Source organism: Crinia signifera, chromosome 2, assembly GCF_055691185.1.
Source record: "Crinia signifera chromosome 2, ASM5569118v1, whole genome shotgun sequence".
Taxonomy (NCBI): domain Eukaryota; kingdom Metazoa; phylum Chordata; class Amphibia; order Anura; family Myobatrachidae; genus Crinia; species Crinia signifera.
The window spans coordinates 130,211,966-130,231,733 of record NC_139218.1 but is presented as its reverse complement, the minus strand read 5'-3'; the positions used below and the strand labels follow the sequence as shown (position 1 = coordinate 130,231,733).

General features: G+C 42.0%; 2 protein-coding genes across 2 annotated transcripts; both read left to right on the top strand.

Moving 5' to 3' along the window:
• Positions 1 to 5,648: 5,648 nt before the first annotated feature.
• Positions 5,649 to 16,306, top strand: LOC146058439 (olfactory receptor class A-like protein 1). Its single transcript, XM_083170718.1, has 4 exons — positions 5,649 to 6,542; positions 6,725 to 6,810; positions 15,326 to 15,966; positions 16,275 to 16,306. The coding sequence occupies exons 1-4, from the start codon at positions 5,649 to 5,651 to the stop codon at positions 16,304 to 16,306; spliced, it is 1,653 nt and encodes a 550-aa protein (XP_083026844.1).
• A 40-nt stretch (positions 16,307 to 16,346) lies between these two features.
• On the top strand, positions 16,347 to 18,989 carry LOC146058866 (zinc finger MYM-type protein 1-like). Its single transcript, XM_083171066.1, has 4 exons — positions 16,347 to 17,908; positions 18,299 to 18,416; positions 18,500 to 18,583; positions 18,891 to 18,989. Exon 1 carries the CDS (start codon positions 16,413 to 16,415, stop codon positions 17,898 to 17,900), a length of 1,488 nt encoding a protein of 495 aa, XP_083027192.1. The 5' UTR covers positions 16,347 to 16,412; the 3' UTR covers positions 17,901 to 17,908; positions 18,299 to 18,416; positions 18,500 to 18,583; positions 18,891 to 18,989.
• The last annotated feature ends 779 nt before the right edge of the window (positions 18,990 to 19,768 follow it).

Genomic DNA, 19,768 nt, shown 5'->3' with positions numbered 1-19,768 from the left:
ATTGCACATAAATAATATGAATTGATCCTGGTCCACCAACCCAAGGCACCCCTGTAAGTGTCCTGAGGCACCCCAGGGTGCCTTGGCACACAGTTTGGGAATCTATGCTGTACTGTATGGTGAGTGTAATAGGTGGTGTTTATATAGAACACTATGGGCCTGATTCAATAGTTTGCGTATATTGGCAGCCGAGTGCTGCCCCATCGAGCATCCCCCCCCCCTCCTGCCGGCCTAACCCGTTCCCTAGCATGTGAGCAGATGGGTTTGCATACTCATTAGCTTACATGCGGCTGACCATTGAATGATTTTTCTCTTCTTCACTTATAGAAGTCAGCTCACACTTACTTTTATAGTGGCCCGAGATGGCAGAATTCGAGGCGGGCGGTGACATTGTGTGATGTTAGCCACCACCCCAAGCAAGCATCGTCACGCCTGTCTTCTCAGGATATGCCCAGTATTTTTTATGGGCTTCCCCACTGTTTTTTTGGGCATGCTCATGATACACTGGGCAGTCCCCTGCATCCAGCCCCTTGCCTGCACCCTGCCCGCCCATCCTGGAGCGAACATCCCAGCAAGTGTTATGCTCCCTGAATGCGTTCACTTTGGGGCTTTGAACATGCACATACTAATTTTAGTCTGAATCACCCACTATGTGTGTGGGTGTATACAGATATAGCCACGTTCATTGTGGCTCCATCACAAACGAGGGTGCCCATTTATGTACCTACTGACACTAAAACTCAGGGTGCTGGGTAATAGCTTCCTAATGGGCTGTAAGTATGACTACAATACACATGCACAATGGCGTATGCGAGCATCGCGTCACACACATCTCAACTGCAGCATGATGTACAGCATGAAAAAAAGGGGGTGCCATTTCTCTTGCTGGCACAGGGTACCAATGTGATGATTGCTATGGGTAAGGGGTGATAGGTGTTACTGACTGCTGCTGTGATTTGTGCTGCCGGGTGATGGCTGCTGTGCTGGGAGAGATGTGCTGATGCAGAGGCAGAAATAGCAACATTGTTAGGGGGCACCAGCCAAAGCTTGCCTAGGGCAACAAGTTGTTTAGGGCTGGCTCTGACTCCATCACCATATTTCTATTGAAATTTCCATACCTCCATTACACAATTCCGACTTTTAGCTTGATAGATAGATCTATAGATAGATAGATAGATAGATAGATAGATAGATAGATAGATAGATAGATAGATAGATAGATAGATAGATGACACACCCTAGAACACACAAATAACATGCAGTCTGATACATTGACTATTGCAAGTTGCCAGATTACAAAGATGCAAGGTGAAAGGTGCATTGCCACAGCAAACAATTTGGTAATTGCTGCTACTTAATTAGTCACTGGGGGTGTGATGTCACATAGCAAATTATTATAAATATAGATAAAGGTTAGCACATTACTATCCCAACTAGACAAGGTGTTAGTGGTAAGTACTATTTTCGATTTAACAAGGGAAACAATTACAGCAATTGTCTGATGTTTATGACTTTATTGTTTGCTACTTTTACCTGAAACAGGATCATTTGAATACTATATGTATGGTTCATAGTATATGAAAGCAGCAATGTTTCTACCATGTTTACCTTTAGAAGAAATAGAAAAGAGTTTAAGATTTCATAACTACTGAAAAATGAATACAATACTGTACATGTATCATCTATTCTACTGTATACTGTACATGTATCATCTATTCCACTGTATACTGTACTTTCTGAAGAGACATTAGTAGTTTGAATCTGGTGTTTATCCATAGTGTTGTTAATGTCCTTGTCAAAGATATCTTAGCATGTTCACCATACACAGATATCTTATCTCTACAGTGGAACACTTAAGGCCCATACACACTAGGCGATTTTGAGCTGAAAGTAGCTTACTTTTGGTGTTTTGAGCTACTTTCAGTTCAAAATCTACCAGTGTGTATAGCCGGGCAATGAGCAGTGAGCATTCCTGCATCATCATCAGCCACCGCTGTCCATCGGACTGTTTTATCAGCCGAGTGAACCACTTTCCTCAGTATCCTACTGTGGTTTAAACCCCCTCCGTGAAAATCACTTGGCCAGGTGAAAATCTCCCAGTGTGTATGCATTGAGCAATTTTCATACAGTGTTTTTTTTAACTTAATCGTTCTGCATACACACTGGGCAAAATTTAGAGGTAAATTTACTAAAATGGGAGTTGCCCATAGCAACTAATCAGATTCTATTGATTATCTTCTAGAAGAAATAAATAAGAAGTAGAATCTGATTGATTGGTTGCTATGGGGATCTTCAATAAAACTCCCCTCTTAGTAAATTTTTGGTCCTAATTTTGGTGGTTCTGAATTTCAAAAAGGGCCAAATCACTATTTATATGCTATAATTAAGTTGCCAATAAATCAAATTGCATTAAAATATTACATTTTACCTTCCCTCTTGGCCACTTGGCATGCAAATTTAAAAAATACTCATAAATATATACTGCAGCTGGTTTGTGCTGAAGGGCAGGGACTTTCATGAAATGCCAAAACCAAGTGATGAAGGTCACAACCTTCAGTGTGCTAAACAGAAAGCGTAGGGAACTGTGTACACATCAAATGTGTCAAATGCACATAAAGGTTCAGTGCTCTCTGCTGATTTTACAAAATGCTGAATTATTTAGGATTTAGACTAATGACTGGCTTCCCTCCATTTTTTTCGTTTATCATTTTGAAGGTTCTGAGTATTTCCACTTTGACCCAGCAACCCACCTTCAGTATTAAGTCTTATACTTTTAATTAGTAGCTTTAAGCTACTTACAGCAGTGGGCCAAATGTAATAGAGTGTGTGAATCCGAAAGTGAGAGATTTTGGGTGAATTTTCCTATTTTTTTAAAGCGGCAATCATTTACAAAGAAAAATCAGGTTAATGTTGCCATGTAATTGATTGCTGCTTTAAAAAATATGGGAAAACTTTCCCAAAATTTCTCACTTTTTGATTCTCACACCCTATTACATTTGGCCCAGTCTCTAACCCAGGGGTAGCCAACTCCAGTCCTCGAGATGCTACCAACAGTTTTTTAGATCACCTAGCTGTGGCACAGGTGTATTCATTACTCACTGACACATTATAAATGATCCACAGGTGGAGCTAATAACTTCACTTGTGAGGAGACCTGGAAAACAGTAACTGTTGGTAGCTCTCGAGGACTGAGTTGGCTACCACTGCCCTAACCTGCAGTAAAGTGGTACAGAGCAATGGAAGTTATAGAACTTAGTGTATGTACCCATCTGAAAGAGGTCAGCTACAGTAGTTGTTGAAGACAGGCATTCACAGTTAGAATAAAATATGCACTTCTGATCATGTTTAGTTCAGATGTGATATAGTAATTTGATAAAGTTTCTTATGATTAGTAAATCTTTAGTTTGTAAAGTGTTTATCTAAATGTTTGTCCTGCGTCTAACACATTATTTCACCTAAATCACTTTTCCTTAAACACAGTTATAAGAAAATACCATAAGATTGCATTTTATACAATTTAAACAAAATAAATATGATACAACATTTATAGATCATTATCATATTCTAAATTCAAGAAATGTAAAATTTTCCTGTAGGAAATATAATAAAGAAGTAACTTTAGACTTAACTGCAAAATTAAAAAATGAGAAACATGATTAAATGTGAACAATTTATGGGAAAAAAAACCTCATCTCATTGGGCCTTGTTCTGGTCTGTGCGTCCTAAACCCTGCCTTCCGTACGGATCACTCACTCCGTCCGAATGCGGTAAGCCGCTGACCGCACGGAGCACGAGTGAATTTCTCATGTACACACCTCCTCCATCTCTGGGAACTTCCCCCATCATTCGATGCAGGACCGAGTGGTCAGGTACCTCCCGCGAGCTCAGACCACTCGGGCATTTCTCCGTGCAAAAGCAGGGATCTGGGCGGGCAGCTGACATCCGGCAATGTCATATGTCCGCCCCCTACACGTGCGTCACGGCCGCATTACCATACATACGCCCAGCGTTTTCATGGGAACGCCCATGAAACGCGGGGTGTATGCATATGTTAATGAGGCCAAACAGCCCTTCACGCCCCTCTCCTCCCCCTGTTCGTAGTGCAAACAATTCATGTGGAATTTGGACGTATGTCCCTTTCGCACATGCGCAGATATGCCTCTGCACATGCGCAGACACAAAACATCGGCGGAACGAACGCACGCGGACATATCCGCACCAACCAGAATAAGGGCCATTGTCACTTTACCAATAGAAAATTAGAGATACATATTTTAAATGATGAACATTTTTACTGAAGTTTATATAGATTTTTGTGATGTTTTTGAAATACATTAATTTTTTGACAACTATTAAATTCCAAATGCACTTCAATAATACCTTTATTTGCTTTATTTACTTATTATTTTATATTATTTATTATTAGTTACTAAATTTATTTTATTTCATATCAGAAATTTTATTGTATAACTGTTTAATTGTACTAAATATATGTATTCAATTTTATTGACTTCAGTAGCTTTTATTAATGTTTAATTCAAGTAATTTAATTAAAAGTTGTTTTCTTGTTAAATGTTATTTAAAGTTGTTATAAATACCCAGACAGGAGCACCTGTCTGGATTCTAGTCAATAGTTCATATTAAATGTGTAATACATTCTATATAATTATTGTTGTTATTATTATTATTATTATTATTATTATTATTATTATTATTATCATTAGTAGTAGCAGTAGTAATATTACTTTTAAAATGTTATGAGTCCATTAGTTTATTGTTATCAAAGTGTGGCAAAAAATATGCTACTGTATCAAACCCAACTCTAGTCAATTAAGATCCATCCAAAATGGGGAGACTAACCCCCTCCTCTATATAGGTTTAATATGTGCTACAAAGTACTCAACTGCTTCACTATTGTACAGCAGGCATGTTTCCGCAGAGAAGTGTCTATTGTCCCCATGTTTTGGTAGGACAACCGCCTTCTTTCAAAAGGGTAAGTTCCACACAACCACCATCTCTGGCTGCTAGTTAATATCACTGACGCACCTAGTTGTACCTTGTTTTAATAGAAAGATTACTAAAAAAAAAATTTTGTGTCTATTTACTAAACCTTGGATGGAATAAAGTAGATGTAGATAGTCCCAGCCATTTATTGCCATAATACAGGCAGTGCTTGGAAATTGACTGTTATGATCTGGTTAGTTGGTACTTTATCTCCATCCCAGGCTGGGTAACTAGGCCCCATACTAAGGCTTTGGGTGGGTGATACTTGCAAGTGAAAAGAGGCTGAACAAAAGTCAATTCAACTAAAATAACTTTGCTAAAGGGGCACACCCCCAAATAATCTAAAGCTTTTATATAGCATCATGCTTAACAGCCCTCAGCTAATCTTATTTTACTTGGATGACAGGTATTATAACAGGTAAGTGATAATTACTTCATAAACTCAATATACAGAACCTTCAAATAGCATATCATTGCCAATGGTTAGTAAAAAGTATATCCACAAAATGATCACCAATCAATGTACAACATTCTACATATATTGAGACTTCATTGGGTCTCGTTTTTAAAATATGAAACAGCCAAAGATATATAAAAATACACAAAACTATTTTTTTATTTCAGATTCTCACTCAGATAGCCTCATGGAAATCAGACTTCTCAGAGCCATTGAATTCATACCTTTGGTGGTCATTGGAGTTCCAGGCAATGTCTATATCATGCTCAAATTTATCTTCATTAGGATTATGGAGAAGAAAATGCTTCCAACTAATATCATACTAATGACTTTAGGCTTTTATAATCTTCTTGTTCTCCTGGCTCGATTAACTCCCCAGTACATGTCCACAATGGGATTAGAAAATTCACTAGATGATGCTAAATGCAAACTCATTGTCTATACCTACAGAGTGAGCAGAGCCATGTCCATATCTATAACCAGCTTACTAAGTTGTCATCAGTGCATCCTTATTGCTCCTTCATCAAAGATCTGGAATTATCTGAAGTTAAAGATGTCTGAACATGTGGTGCCAATCATCATTGTTATTTTTTTCATAAATTTATTGCTGTACCCCTCTAGTGTTATTTATGCCCATGCCAATAATAATTTAACAAATTCACCATACACATTACAACTGGGGAGTTGTAAAACAGACTTTTTGACTTATGTCTCCTACCTCATGAATGGAATACTTCTTGTTATCAAAGACTTCATGTTAGTGGCACTGATGACTTTAGCAAGTAGCTACATAGTCAATGTATTGTTCCATCACCAGCAAACCATTAAGAGCATTCGGAGCTCAGACAAGGGACATATCAAATCAGTTGAGTACAAGGCATCTAGAGCTGTGATACTGTTGGTTGTCCTTTATGTGGTACTTTTTGGATTAGATAACTCTATGTGGATTTACTCTTTGTTTAACATAACTCCGAATCTGAATGATGTCAGAGTTATACTTGCCTGTTCTTACTCTGCCTTAAGTCCAGTGGTCATAATTGCTACTAACACCAAACTACAGATTGCAGCAAATTGTTTCAAAATAGTAAATACATAATAATCATAAACATATGGAAAATCATTATCATTTAAATTGCATTAGCAATGACTGCTGTATGAATAAAAAATGAGTTTGAAGTCAATAAGTATAATATTAATGTTGTTAATTTAGGTACCTCTTTACTTTCACGGCGCCAGCATGGCGCCGCGCTACTTCCGGGCTACGCTCGCCACAAACTAAGTAAAATAAACAAAGTTTACGCCATGCCAACATGGATAGGTCATACCTTCACTATCCATGTTGGCATGGAGTTGATTTTAATTAGCGTGGCGAGCGTAGCGAGCCACCGAGCCCGCAGCGTGGGCGAGCGAAGCGAGCCCCGCAAGGGGACTCTGACGCGCGGCGCCATGCTGGCGCCGTGAAAGTAAAGAAGTACCTTCATTTACACTATTTTTCACGTGTAATATCATAATAAAGAAAATCATTTCAAACGACATGCTGTGAATGTATTTCTTTTTATGATTTGAATATATCAAATCTCAAAGTGTCAAATCACTAATTTTATGCTATAATAAAGCTGCCAATAAACTAAGTTGTTCACAATTGTTAAATTGTAACATTTTAAAAACCTTTAATTTCCAAGTTTAGTCGAGGTAAATATTCATAGGAAATCACCAGAATGGCAGTGATGAATTTCTCATCAGACAAGTGAGGCACGCACGTGTCTAGGGGTGATACCTATTGGGGAGCAGCACCTGACTACTTGATTCAGTGTTGACAGTTGAATGGAGGGTATTTGGGTAGAAAATGTAGAAATTGCCCCTGCAAGTCCTACCTAGTAAATATGTATACATAATTGAAATAAAATGAAATGTTATACATTAGTTCGTAACTTTTCTTTTATTAATCTAATACATACTACTCTTATACCCCTTTCACATTACAGCTAAAAAACGGTATATTGCCAATTTTAAGGGGTTTAAAATGGTTCTAGCTGAATTTACCGTTTGGTCTGAATTTACCGTTTTAAGAAAAACAATAATTCAAAACAGGTTAAAAGCAGTGTCCTACCCATTTCAGAGCCATTTCAGTGTGTAGTGTGAATGGCTCTGAAACGGTATGCAGGACAAATTACTGTAATCAGGCAGTTAGCTTAAAGTCCTGAAACATAACCTAATAATATATGCCACGTGACACATCTACAGTCCAGGATTTAAGCTTACAGTATCCAAGCTTCAGCGCAGGTGATTTATTTGATACAGTACATTATTAGATTTAACCATCTGGACTTCTGAAAACCTGGACTATAATAGCTGAGTTTGAGGTACTACACAACACATTTGTTGGTAAGCTGCTCATTAAGAGGTGTGTCACTCAGGTGCCAAAAGGGAGGGGTAATTCTGGCTAGGAAAAAAAAACATTTTGTTTCGCAATTGCACACTGAGTGAGAAATATCTACATAATAATCAGATAATACAGAGATCTTGGTTGCATATATCTGCAGATATCGGTGGATTGGCCCGGCAGGTGTAGGGAAGAATTTGACCCATTGCACCCATTCCCAGTGATGCATTGCAGTGGTGCGGGTAGCATGCGTCGCATTATGATGTCATTTGGCCAGGCCCGCAGACCTGCTCCCACACTCAGGGGCTGCCCCACTGTTTGGTAGAGACGCCCAGTGCATGTGCTTTACAGATCTCCAGACCTCAGAGACTGCTGCAGGCAGGATCGGTGAGGGGAGCGGCAGTGGCAGGGAGCGGTAAATTTTTCATTAATTATGGCGCTGTAAGTAACGCCCACCCCAGTCCCCACGCACTCAGTGCCTGTAATTACACACCCTAGAAACTGTACCATTGAAAGTATAGAAATGGAGGTGTGGCCACGTCCCTTTCTGATTTTGTACCGATTTCTGACCCTCAGATTTTGGAGGATATGTAATACAGTAGGTGCGAAATCTCAGGAGTGGATGTGGAATTCATCAACACATACAAGTTATCAACTCAGGAGCGTTGTGTTTCAAACAGCAACACCACACCTGATTTCATTGCCGTCTTTGAGTATCAATGCAAACACATTCTAACATTATGGTGGAATCTATAACAAATTACAATCTTAGGTCTTTGGCACAGCATACTGTAATGGGCCCCACACACAGCACAATTTCAAGGCATTTTCTGAGCGATTTTACTAAACCGCTCAGAAAATACCTGAAAATGCATGTAAATCGCTGTGTATATAGCCCACACAGCGATTTACATGCGCGCACCCGCCGTTCTGAATCTGGCCAAGATTCAGAACGGACCGGCTGTACAATTGAGAACAGTAGCTCAGAAAGCTCCTGCTCATCTCCTGCATGTGTGGCTGCGAGCAGATGAGCAGGGGCTTCTGACTGACTGAAGCTCCCCCGGGCTCCGCTCGAACGAACCGCCGAACTGAGCTTACCCTGTGCCACAGGTGCCATCCAGCACGGTCTGGCAGCCATGCCTCTGCAGCAGTGACGGGATCCACTGCTGCTTGGCCGCCTGATCCGGAAGCCCCTCTGCCGATACCCGATACACACCATCCACCTGCGACGCGTCTATAAGCTGAGCAGTCAGCAGCAGCAGCGTGGATGATGAGTGCTGCTGCTGCCCGGACCTGTGCTGCCCGGACCGAGTTCATTGCTGAAATCTCAGTGCCCCCAAAGTTCTCCTGCTAAGTACCTGCATTGGCACCAATAAATTTGGGGCAGTGTTCCAATCATAATAATAAAAACAATGTCAGTGTGCTCGGACATAGATCCCGAGTACTGAACCCCCATTGAGCATAAGGCTGTTTTTATGGTGTCATGGTATATATATATATATATATATATATATATATATATATATATATATATATATATATTATATTTATATATATATATATATATATATATATATATATATTTACCCAATAGTGGTATGGCGCCTAAGACAGAATTCAAATACAAATTTGCAAAAATCCGTATCCAATGAAGTAATAAAGGAGATCTTTTCCAATATTTTGTTTGTTTATTTTCTTCACAGGATAATCGGGTAAAAACGCTTGTAGACAAACCCAACGCGTTTCGTCTCACAGAGACTTCATCAGGGGAAATACAATAATCTTATGGTCGTGATATTTGTGAAATCTGTGGGATATTTTCTCCGCTTACACAAATATTTTCCGGAATAGATCAATAATGTAAGGCATAATATTCTTAAGACCTATGATGGGAATATAAATTTATATCCGCTGGTAGGTTTGTATAAAGCCAATTAGTGTGGCCTAAAATGAAACAGGTCTTAGAATTCCTGTCTGTCTCCTTTAAATTGGAGTGGGTGAATTTGCCTATAGAGTAGCAGGTATTTGAATTCCTGTCAGCCTCCTTTAAATCGTAATTAAAAAGATTTTTTTCCTAAAAACCTGGATGATGAATCTTCATCCAAAATAAAATAGATATATCTCCTAAGAGACTCCTGTGTGCTTCAGAGAGGCTAGCAGAAAGATTCTTTTTAATTACACCGTGACAATGAGCCTGGTTGCCTGGAGACGGCTTGTAAACACCTAGGCGACGCTGTATGCTTGGCAACGGACGTCAGCTAGCAAGCCGTGACGGAATGACGTCAGACCCCGGAAGCAGCGTTCGCCCTGCATCCGACAGACGGCGTCTCCCGCTTCCTCGCAGCCTACCGGCCACGCACGGCGGTAGGAGGTGCCTTCAGAGTACACACACTGTTATAAGGTAGGACCCTATGATTGTTTCTTTGTATTGCTGTCCGCCTGAGGAAGGGGAGTTGTTTCCCCGAAACTGTTGCACATTAAATTTTGCTTGCATCACAAGTCCTGGAGTGCCGCGCTGGTGACTGTGTCCCTCTTAGGAGCTACCCGTCATCCCTCTGTGTGTGCATACTACTGCGGGGGCACCCAGGCCATCGACCGCCTTACCGGGAGTGCCAGATCGCGAACTGTTTATATATATATATATATATATACATACACAGTGCAGTTTGATGGTGTTACAGATTTGAAATCTCCCGTGCTGAACCTCCCATTATTAATCTCTGACACAAATCTCTCCGTATGTGGCTCATTATCTGAAATGAGCCACAAGAGTGAAATCTCTTGTGCTGAATCTCCCGTTATGTATCTCTGGCACACATCTCTGCGTATGTAGGGCCCTTAAGATTACATTTTTCAGCAATTTTGGAAATAAAAAAATCCCAAGGTTTTCCCGGGCAAAGCCGGGCGGGTCAGCTAGTATTGAAATATGTTGACATAGACACCAAAAAATTTGAAAAACTCATGTCGACCTTATTTATTAAGATGGTGCAGTTTAAAACTGCAGTAACAATGGGATACTGCAGCTCATTAAAGATGCCTTAAGAGGTGTATACCATGTAATTTCAGCTAATCACACTCTGAGAAGCATTTTAATCATAGTCTATATGGCTGGATTAACAATGAGCTGGATGGAGCTGCAGCAGGATCATATGCAGTGTAGCCAGTGTTGACAGGAAAAAAAATCCTGTCACCTCAGCTCACTTGCCAGAAATAGCCTCCACCTTGAACCGGGCAGCTGAAGTCCTGGCCACCCTACAGCCTTTCTGAAACTCTGCCCTAGCCTGCATGAGGCCCCTTGACCCATCTGATGCCTAGTTCTGCATTCCATCTAAAGGTCCACACCCTGGTCTGTCCACAGTTATTGCTTATCATTCCTGCAACAATCAGATGCTGGATGAAAGAGGGAAAGGGTCTGGGGGAGGCAGGACCGGCAACAGAAATCTTGGGGCCCGGGACACTGATATCTCTGGGGCCCCTAACCACGCCCCCTTGAATAGAAATTTTTTAGTATACCGCTTATTGAATGTGTTTTTTTTATTATAACAAAAGACACACTTAATATTCACTAATACTGGAGGGGTGTCAGGGTAAGTACCCTTACAGGAATCCAGGTGGGTGCCTTTATAAACCATTTCTAGGCACTGCACTGCCGCAGCTATGCTTACAGCCTGTCAGAACTTTGGGGCCCCTCACAAGCTTGGGGCCCGGTACAGGTGTCCCCCTTGACCCCCCCCTGTCGCCTGCCCTGGGGGGAGGAGGCTGCTGTTAGTGTCTATGAGGAAAGCCAGGTACATTGAGGTTGTCACTATCATGGAAATCGAAGCACAGCAGGCATGCTACATAACCAGTGAGATGCAGCACACAAGAGACCCTTGGGTCTCTTCTCCCTTTATTTTAGAAAGTGATTATTGTGTCATTCAGTTTATCTGTGTTGTGTGTGTCAGTAAGCTGTGTCTGTCAGTAAGTGTGTGTGTCAGTAAGCAGTATCTGAATTTATTGGTGTTTGTGTCAGTAAGTATTTTTGTGAATGTAAGTGGTGTCTGTGTTGTGTGTGTAAGTACAGTAATTCTGTGTCAGTTAATATGTGTCTGTATGTGCCATTAAGTGGTGTCTGTGTCAGTAACTAGTGTCTGTCAGCAGTGGCGTAGCTTCAGGGGTCGCAGCGGTCGCAGATGCGACCGGGCCCCTGAGCCAGGGGGGCCCAACCCCCGCCACTGGCCTGGAAGAGGGATGCGAACGCATCCGTTCCCAGTGCTGCCTTTCGGGTGCCCGTGGCGTGCGTCGCGCTGACGTCACGCGGCAAGGGCTCCCCTTCCTATTGGCTGCCTGCGGCTGGGGACGGGACACGGTGGCCGTATCTGAGCTGTGATTGGCAGCTCAGATACGGCCACCGTGTCCCGTCCCCAGCCGCAGGCAGCCAATAGGAAGGGGAGCCCTTGCCGCGTGACGTCAGCGCGACGCACGCGGGCTCCAACCTCCCCCTCCCTCTCCCACCGCTTCAGCGCCATCAGAGTGACTTCAGCACGTGTAGGCTGTGCAGTGTGTGCTAGGGAGTCAGAAGCAGGACCGCCCGCCGCCCGGCGCCCTGTATCGGAAACACTACCACAGTAAGTCCACTGGTGCATACACTCTGAAGTGCTTAAGTTGTGCCACATGGGTTATCAGTACTTTCTGGGCAAACAGTTAATTAACAAACGTAAATCGGCATTGTGTGATACCTAGAACCAGGCCCAATGGGTGCTATTGTCCATATACAGTATGTTCCGCAGTATCACCTAGAATTTGTAAGCTCATAGAAATAGGTTTATATTTTGTACCGTTTGCCTTGTAAGTGGTGTATCTATTATTTGTTGAGCTGTTGCTCCTGCTAGGAGAAGACACAAGCAGGCAAACCATGTTAAATTTCACCTATCACATAAAAAAAAGTATCAATAATGAGTGGCGTAGCTTCAGGGGTCGCAGCGGTCGCAGATGCGACCGGGCCCCTGAGCCAGGGGGGCCCAACCCCCGCCACTGGCCTGGAAGAGGGATGCGAACGCACCCGTTCCCAGTGCTGCTTTGCGTGCCCGCGTGCGTCGCGCTGACGTCACGCGGCAAGGGCTCCCCTTCCTATTGGCTCCCCTTCCTATTGGCCGTATCTGAGCTGTGATTGGCTGCAGCGGCTCCGGAGCCGCTGCAGCCAATCACAGCTCAGATACGGCCACCGTGTCCCGTCCCCAGCCGCAGGCAGCCAATAGGAAGGGGAGCCCTTGCCGCGTGACGTCAGCGCGACGCACGCGGGCTCCAACCTCCCTCTCCCACCGCTTCCGTGCCATCACACAGCACGTGTAGGCTGTGCCAGGACTCAGGAGCAGGACCGCCCGGCGCCCTATATCGGACAGACTACAGTGAGTCCAGTCTGTCAGGCTTTTGAGATTATGGGGAAAATTGCTAAAACTGCTGGGATGTGTAGTTCCACTGTTAGTGGAACTACACGTCCCAGCATGCCCTGTCACAGTTTTAGAAATCCATTATCTAAAATCTGTGGCAGGGCATGCTGGGACGTGTAGTTCCACAACAGCACTGACTCCAGTCCTGTCAGGCTTTTGAGATTATGTGACAAATTGCTAAAACTGCTCGGATGTGTAGTTACAGTGGAACTACACGTCCCAGCATGCCCTGTCACAGTTTTAGAAATCCATTATCTAAAATCTGTGGCAGGGCATGCTGGGACGTGTAGTTCCACAACAGCACTGACTCAAGTCCTGTCAGGCTTTTGAGATTATGTGACAAATTGCTAAAACTGCTCGGATGTGTAGTTACAGTGGAACTACACGTCCCAGCATGCCCTGTCACAGTTTTAGAAATCCATTATCTAAAATCTGTGGCAGGGCATGCTGGGACATGTAGTTCCACAACAACACTGACTCAAGTCCTGTCAGGCTTTTGAGATTATGTGACAAATTGCTAAAACTGCTCGGATGTGTAGTTCCACTGTTACAGTGGAACTACACGTCCCAGCATGCCCTGTCACAGTTTTAGAAATCCATTATCTAAAATCTGTGGCAGGGCATGCTGGGACGTGTAGTTCCACAACAGAACTGACTCCAGTCCTGTCAGGCTTGTCAGCATTTATTTACTTGGGGTGCCTGCCTGGTGTCTGGCCATGCACTGACAAAGGCTCATGGGAGGTCATAAAAGGTTAAGTAAACCCAGTGAACATTGCTTGCCTTATTTTGTGGCCACGTCCCTTCCCCATGAAGCCATTTCCTATATTTTTGGCTTGAGCAGCCACCAGCACCTATGCCGCCCGGCCCACTCCCTGCTCTGCATGGTATTAAGTCTCCCGCTGGACTGCTAGCCAATTAGTACTTGCGGTCCAGCAGCCAATCAGAAGCAGCATTGATGGCTGCTGGACCGCAAGCATCTATTGGCTAGCGGTCCAGTGGGAGACTTAATTAAAAATAGCTGCGGACAGGGGCAGCTCAGCCGGGCAGAGCAGGGAGCAGGTGGGGGTCCCCCTTGGCAACAAGCAATTTCAGTCCCCCTTGGCAACAAGCAATTTCAGTCCCCCTTGGCAACAAGCAATTTCAGTCCCCCTTGGCAACCAGCAATTTCAGTCCCCCTTGGCAACAAGCAATTTCAGTCCCCCTTGGCAACAAGCAATTTCAGTCCCCCTTGGCAACAAGCAATTTCAGTCCCCCTTGGCAACAAGCAATTTCAGTCCCCCTTGGCAACAAGCAATTTCAGTCCCCCTTGGCAACAAGCAATTTCAGTCCCCCTTGGCAACAAGCAATTTCAGTCCCCCTTGGCAACAAGCAATTTCAGTCCCCCTTGGCAACAAGCTATTTCAGTCCCCCTTGGCAACAAGCTATTTCAGTCCCCCTTGGCAACAAGCTATTTCAGTCCCCCTTTGCAACAAACTATTTCAGTCCCCCTTGGCAACGAGCATGATGCCCCTTGGCATTGAGCATGAAGTTCCTAGCAATGAGCATGGCACTTATGTGTCAGATGTGTAATGGGCATTACGGTGTGTTAAATAGTACTGTATGTAATGGGGGTATCATGTGTGACCGTATGTGTAATTGGCATTACGGCATGTGGCTTTATGGGTAATGGGTATTACGGTTTGTTATATGGTATGTAATGGGCATTACGGTTTGTTATATAGTATGTAATGGGCATTATGGTATGTGTTATATAGTATGTAATGGCCATCATGTGTGGCCTTATGTGTAATTGGCATTACGGCATGTGGCTTTATGTGTAATGGGTATTACAAAGTTCGATAAATTGTGCAATGGGCATTACAGTGTGTGGTATAATGTTAGGCCGCACCCCTTTTTGAGTGAGTCTATTTGGCGCTGCGGTGGAGATAGAGGCCACTTCTAACATCGCAATCCCTCGGTTATTCGGTTATACGTATGCGCTTGTTATAAAGTTATTATCATAACAAAGGTGTAGTTCTCATGCAGTGTGAACAGGTGTTTATTTTTTCACAGAACTATTATTACGAAACCTATCATGTCTCACCATCACATGAGTGGTGCTCAAAAACGCAAAAAGAAGAGGGAAGAAGAAGAGAAATATGCCAAACTTCCTAAAATAAGTAGCTTCTTCAAAACACCTGGAGATGCAAGTACATCAGCCGCCTCCTCTCACAGTACAACCGAACAAGATTTGTCAATAGAAAATGTAAATGTGAGTCCCGGTAGTATTGTACAGAGTTCAATGCAGGACAGTGTAACAAGCTTAGAGGAAGGCTGTAGCACACATACAGAAGAGGAACAGATCCAAATTCAGGCTGTGTCAGAGTCACCTCTACAGTCTAGTTTTATTGAAAGTGTTCTGACAGAGGAACATATAACAGACAGAGGTCATTATCCTATTACCATTCAGGATGGAAATATTAAACGATTTATTATTACTAATGGATCATGCAGACCTAAAGGGCCATTCCCTAGAGATGAAAAAGATGGAAGGTGTTTTTCAGAAAGTTTTTATGAGAGAGTCACTAAAACAGGACTTCAATTACCTGTGACCTGGCTTTGTTATTCTCCAAAACTTAATGCTGCTTATTGTGAGCCTTGCTGGTTGTTTGCAGATCGCAGTAAACAGGGATATGAACCAGCATGGGCAAAAGGTATACAAAAGTGGCAAAGGTTGTCAGCCAAAATTCATATCCATGAAAATAGTCAGTCCCACACAGAGGCGTGCATAGTATATGATCACTGGAGGCGTAATAAAACCATAGATGAGGAAAATGAGAAAAACATAAGAAGAGAAAGCATGTTTTGGAGACAAGTTTTACATAGGATTGTTAATGTAACATTAACAATGGCTATGGCCAACCTTGCTTTTCGTGGCCACAGAGAAAAAATAGGAGAGGTAAACAATGGCAATTTTCTGACTATTATTGAATTACTGGCTGAATATGATCCTATACTAAAGGACATTTTGCAGAGACCACAAGGAAGCATTAAATATCTGAGTCCACAAATTCAGAACGAACTTATAAGTCTTCTTGCAAGCAAAATAGAAAGAGATATTGTTTCTGAAATCCAGAAGTCACAGTTTTTTTCAATAATAATGGACACAACCCAAGACATAGGAAAAATTGATCAGCTAAGTCAAGTGTTTAGATATGTAATTGTTCAAAGAGACGAGAACTCAAGGGCCACTGATATCAAAATAGAGGAAGCCTTTTTAGGTTTTCAGTCTATTGAGGACCAATCAGCTGCTGGCCTTGAAAAAACAATAGTGGAAACCATAGAGAAGAAAGGCCTGGACCTATCAAAATGCCGTGGTCAGGGCTATAATGGAGCAGCCACAATGAGTGGTGTTTACACAGGAGTTCAAGCTCGCATTATTAACAAAGAAAAAAATGCTCTTTATATACATTGTGCTGCCCATAACCTTAATTTAGTTTTGCAGGATGCAGTTTCAAATATAACTGAAATTTCCAATTTTTTTGACGTGGTTCAGTCTTTATACAAATTCTTTGGTGAAAGTGTGAAGAGATGGGCATTTTTGGCATCCTTTACTTCAGAATCCTCACTAACTTTAAAACAACTTTGCCCAACAAGATGGGCGTCTCGATATGACTCAGTACTAGCACTACGGTTCAGGTTTCGGGATATTTTACAGGCTTTGTCTAAAATAATTATTCTTTCCACAAAGCCAAAAGAAAGAGATGAGGCCGGTGCGTTGAAAAAAAAACTGGAATCATTCCAGTTTGTTTGCATAGTTGTTCTGCAGGCCAAAATTTTAGAAAATGTTAACTCCGTTTCTAAAATGCTGCAGTCAAAAGACATGGATCTCTCTAATGCCACCAAATTGATTTACAATGCCACTGAAGTCCTTAGCAACTTCCGAGATGATTATGAGGCGGTAAAAAGAACAGCAGTAACTGTTGCAGAAAACTGGGGCATCCAAGCAAAATTTGAAGATAAAAGAGTGAAGAAAGTCAAGCAACACTTTGATGAGCTGTGTGAGGATGAAAGGCTACAGGACCCAGAAGAAAGATTTAAAACAACAGTCTTTTATAGATGTTTGGATATAGCTATAAATCAGCTGCAATATCGCTTCAGTGGTATGAATACAGTTGTACAAAGATTCCATATTCTTCAGCCAGCAACATTGTCAGCAGAAGCTGATGATACAGTATTCAAAGAAGCAACTAAACTGCAAGAATTCTACCAGGATGACTTGTCTAATGATTTTCCTGCTCAGTTGTTAAGTTTCCGATCTGCGCTCCTAGGAGATATCCAAAAATCTTCATCTATACGAGATCTAGCAATTCTCCTTCTGGTTGAGAACTCTGGATTGTCTTCTACTGTACCAGACGTCTGCATAGCACTTCTACTCTTTCTTACACTGCCAGTGACAGTATCGTCTGCAGAACGATCATTTTCAAAATTGAAATTAATAAAAAATTACCTTAGGAGCACAATGTCTCAACAGAGGCTGAGTGATTTAGCCCTATTGAGTGTTGAAAATGGCAGGGCCAGGAAGATTGATATTCCGAGCATGATTGACAAGTTTTCTGAAGCTAAATCCCGGAGATGTCCATTTTAATAGGCTTTGTGAGTATACAGTTTACCAGTTCAATATCGGTTTGGACATCAAGTCTCACAGTTAAAAGGTTTATACTAACTTGTGGGCATGTTCCAGTTCTATATATTCTGTTACATTGTTCCAGTTTATTAATCTATTGCATGCATCATAATAATACATTTGTATAGCATCCGCCTTGCTAAAGACCACATAATCTACATTTAGATTTTGATTTCTTCAGAGATGACTACAGTAAAAACATTAGCCATAGCAGTATAACAACTCTATAAAGTATAGATACCTGGATGAATGCTTCTGTGTGGAATAAAAGTGATGGCGGATGCTTACAAAAGTTGTTTTCCAGTTTCTATTACATATAATATAAGTTCAGAAATTTATTGTCCCTTTTCTTTTTGCAGGGTGGCCATTCATTGTTACTTTTGCAGTTCCCTAGTTTTGTTGACTGTTCTTTGATTCATTATCAATGTTCGACTAATAGTTATGGCAACAACATTGTTCACATCTTTAAAGTTACCAGTAAGTGAAACTTATTTTATGTGAATTATTATATGAAGTATAATTATTGACCTACATGCTAATAGATGTCCTTCATTTTGTAGGTTAGTGGTTTACAGTTAACTGTCACATTTAAGAATCCGGAAAATCACAGACCACGTTGTCTCTTTGGAATTCACAGATTTAAGGTAGGGTTTGGTGTTTCATTATGTCATACCCATAAACAAGTAAGGAATGGGGTTACACTAGGTCTTAATCCGGTCAACTATTCTACCATACACGTAGATATAAATGTGCAGATGTGCTAATTATGTGGGATCATGTAAACTCCACCATTATATAACACAGCTTTATTTAATTGATGTGAGATTATGCATTCTGTTTTGCTTGTTTATAAGTAACATTACAGGTTATATGTTATATATATTAAAAGTAGCACTTTACAATACTACTATTACCACTCCTAACAACAAACATTCTTACTGCTCCTCCTAGGTCTGCCACCATCTGAGCTTCCAGTAACCTGGGCCTCTCCAGTTTTATCATTTGTTCTTTTAATATTTTATTTCAATAAACTGCTATCCTATGTTTAAATGTTAGTTCTATTATTAACATAATATACTTGATGTATTAAAATATAAACAGACCGAGATTTTAATTTTGTTGTATGTAGGGGGGCCCCAAGCTGACCTTTCGCACCAGGGCCCATGAACCCTTAGCTACGCCCCTGTCTGTCAGTAAGGGGTGTGTCACGGCTAAAGGGCTGGATGGAGTCGTGTGGTGCACAGAAGCCGGAGACGGACCAGGAGGAGTAGGATTGAAACGTGCAGGTTTAATAACAGATTTCATAAATGATAAACTTCACTCAAATACTTCTTTAAGTAACAGTTGGGATAAATTAAATAGAGTCCAGCACAATATTAATAACGAGCAGGTAAATCTGGAAACGTGTACTTGATGAGCCAGAGTACATAGAGGAAGATCCGGAAAGAGGTTGATTTGATGACAGAAGAAATGGATCCGGATGACTGAAAGATGATGGAATGAATGAGTTGTATGAAGGAGGGCAGCGGAATGCTGTGCAGGGTAATTCTGGGACACAAGCAGGAACAAGCACTAGGTAGGACTTGCAGCATTGGTGTCAGGAGAAAACTTCCTTGTAGCAAGATGCAGGGAGCAAGGCACCAGAGTCAGGAGAGAAAGAGCCAGGATTCGGGAATCAGCTAGGAGTTGTGAATGACTCCAAAGACTCATTGCACTGACACTGAACAGCCTAGGCAGATCCCTTATATCCCCAGGGGACGGCTGCCATTGGCTGTCAGCGCAGGATGAGGAGGGAACCTCCACTCTGGGCCAATCTGTCTCCTGCCCTC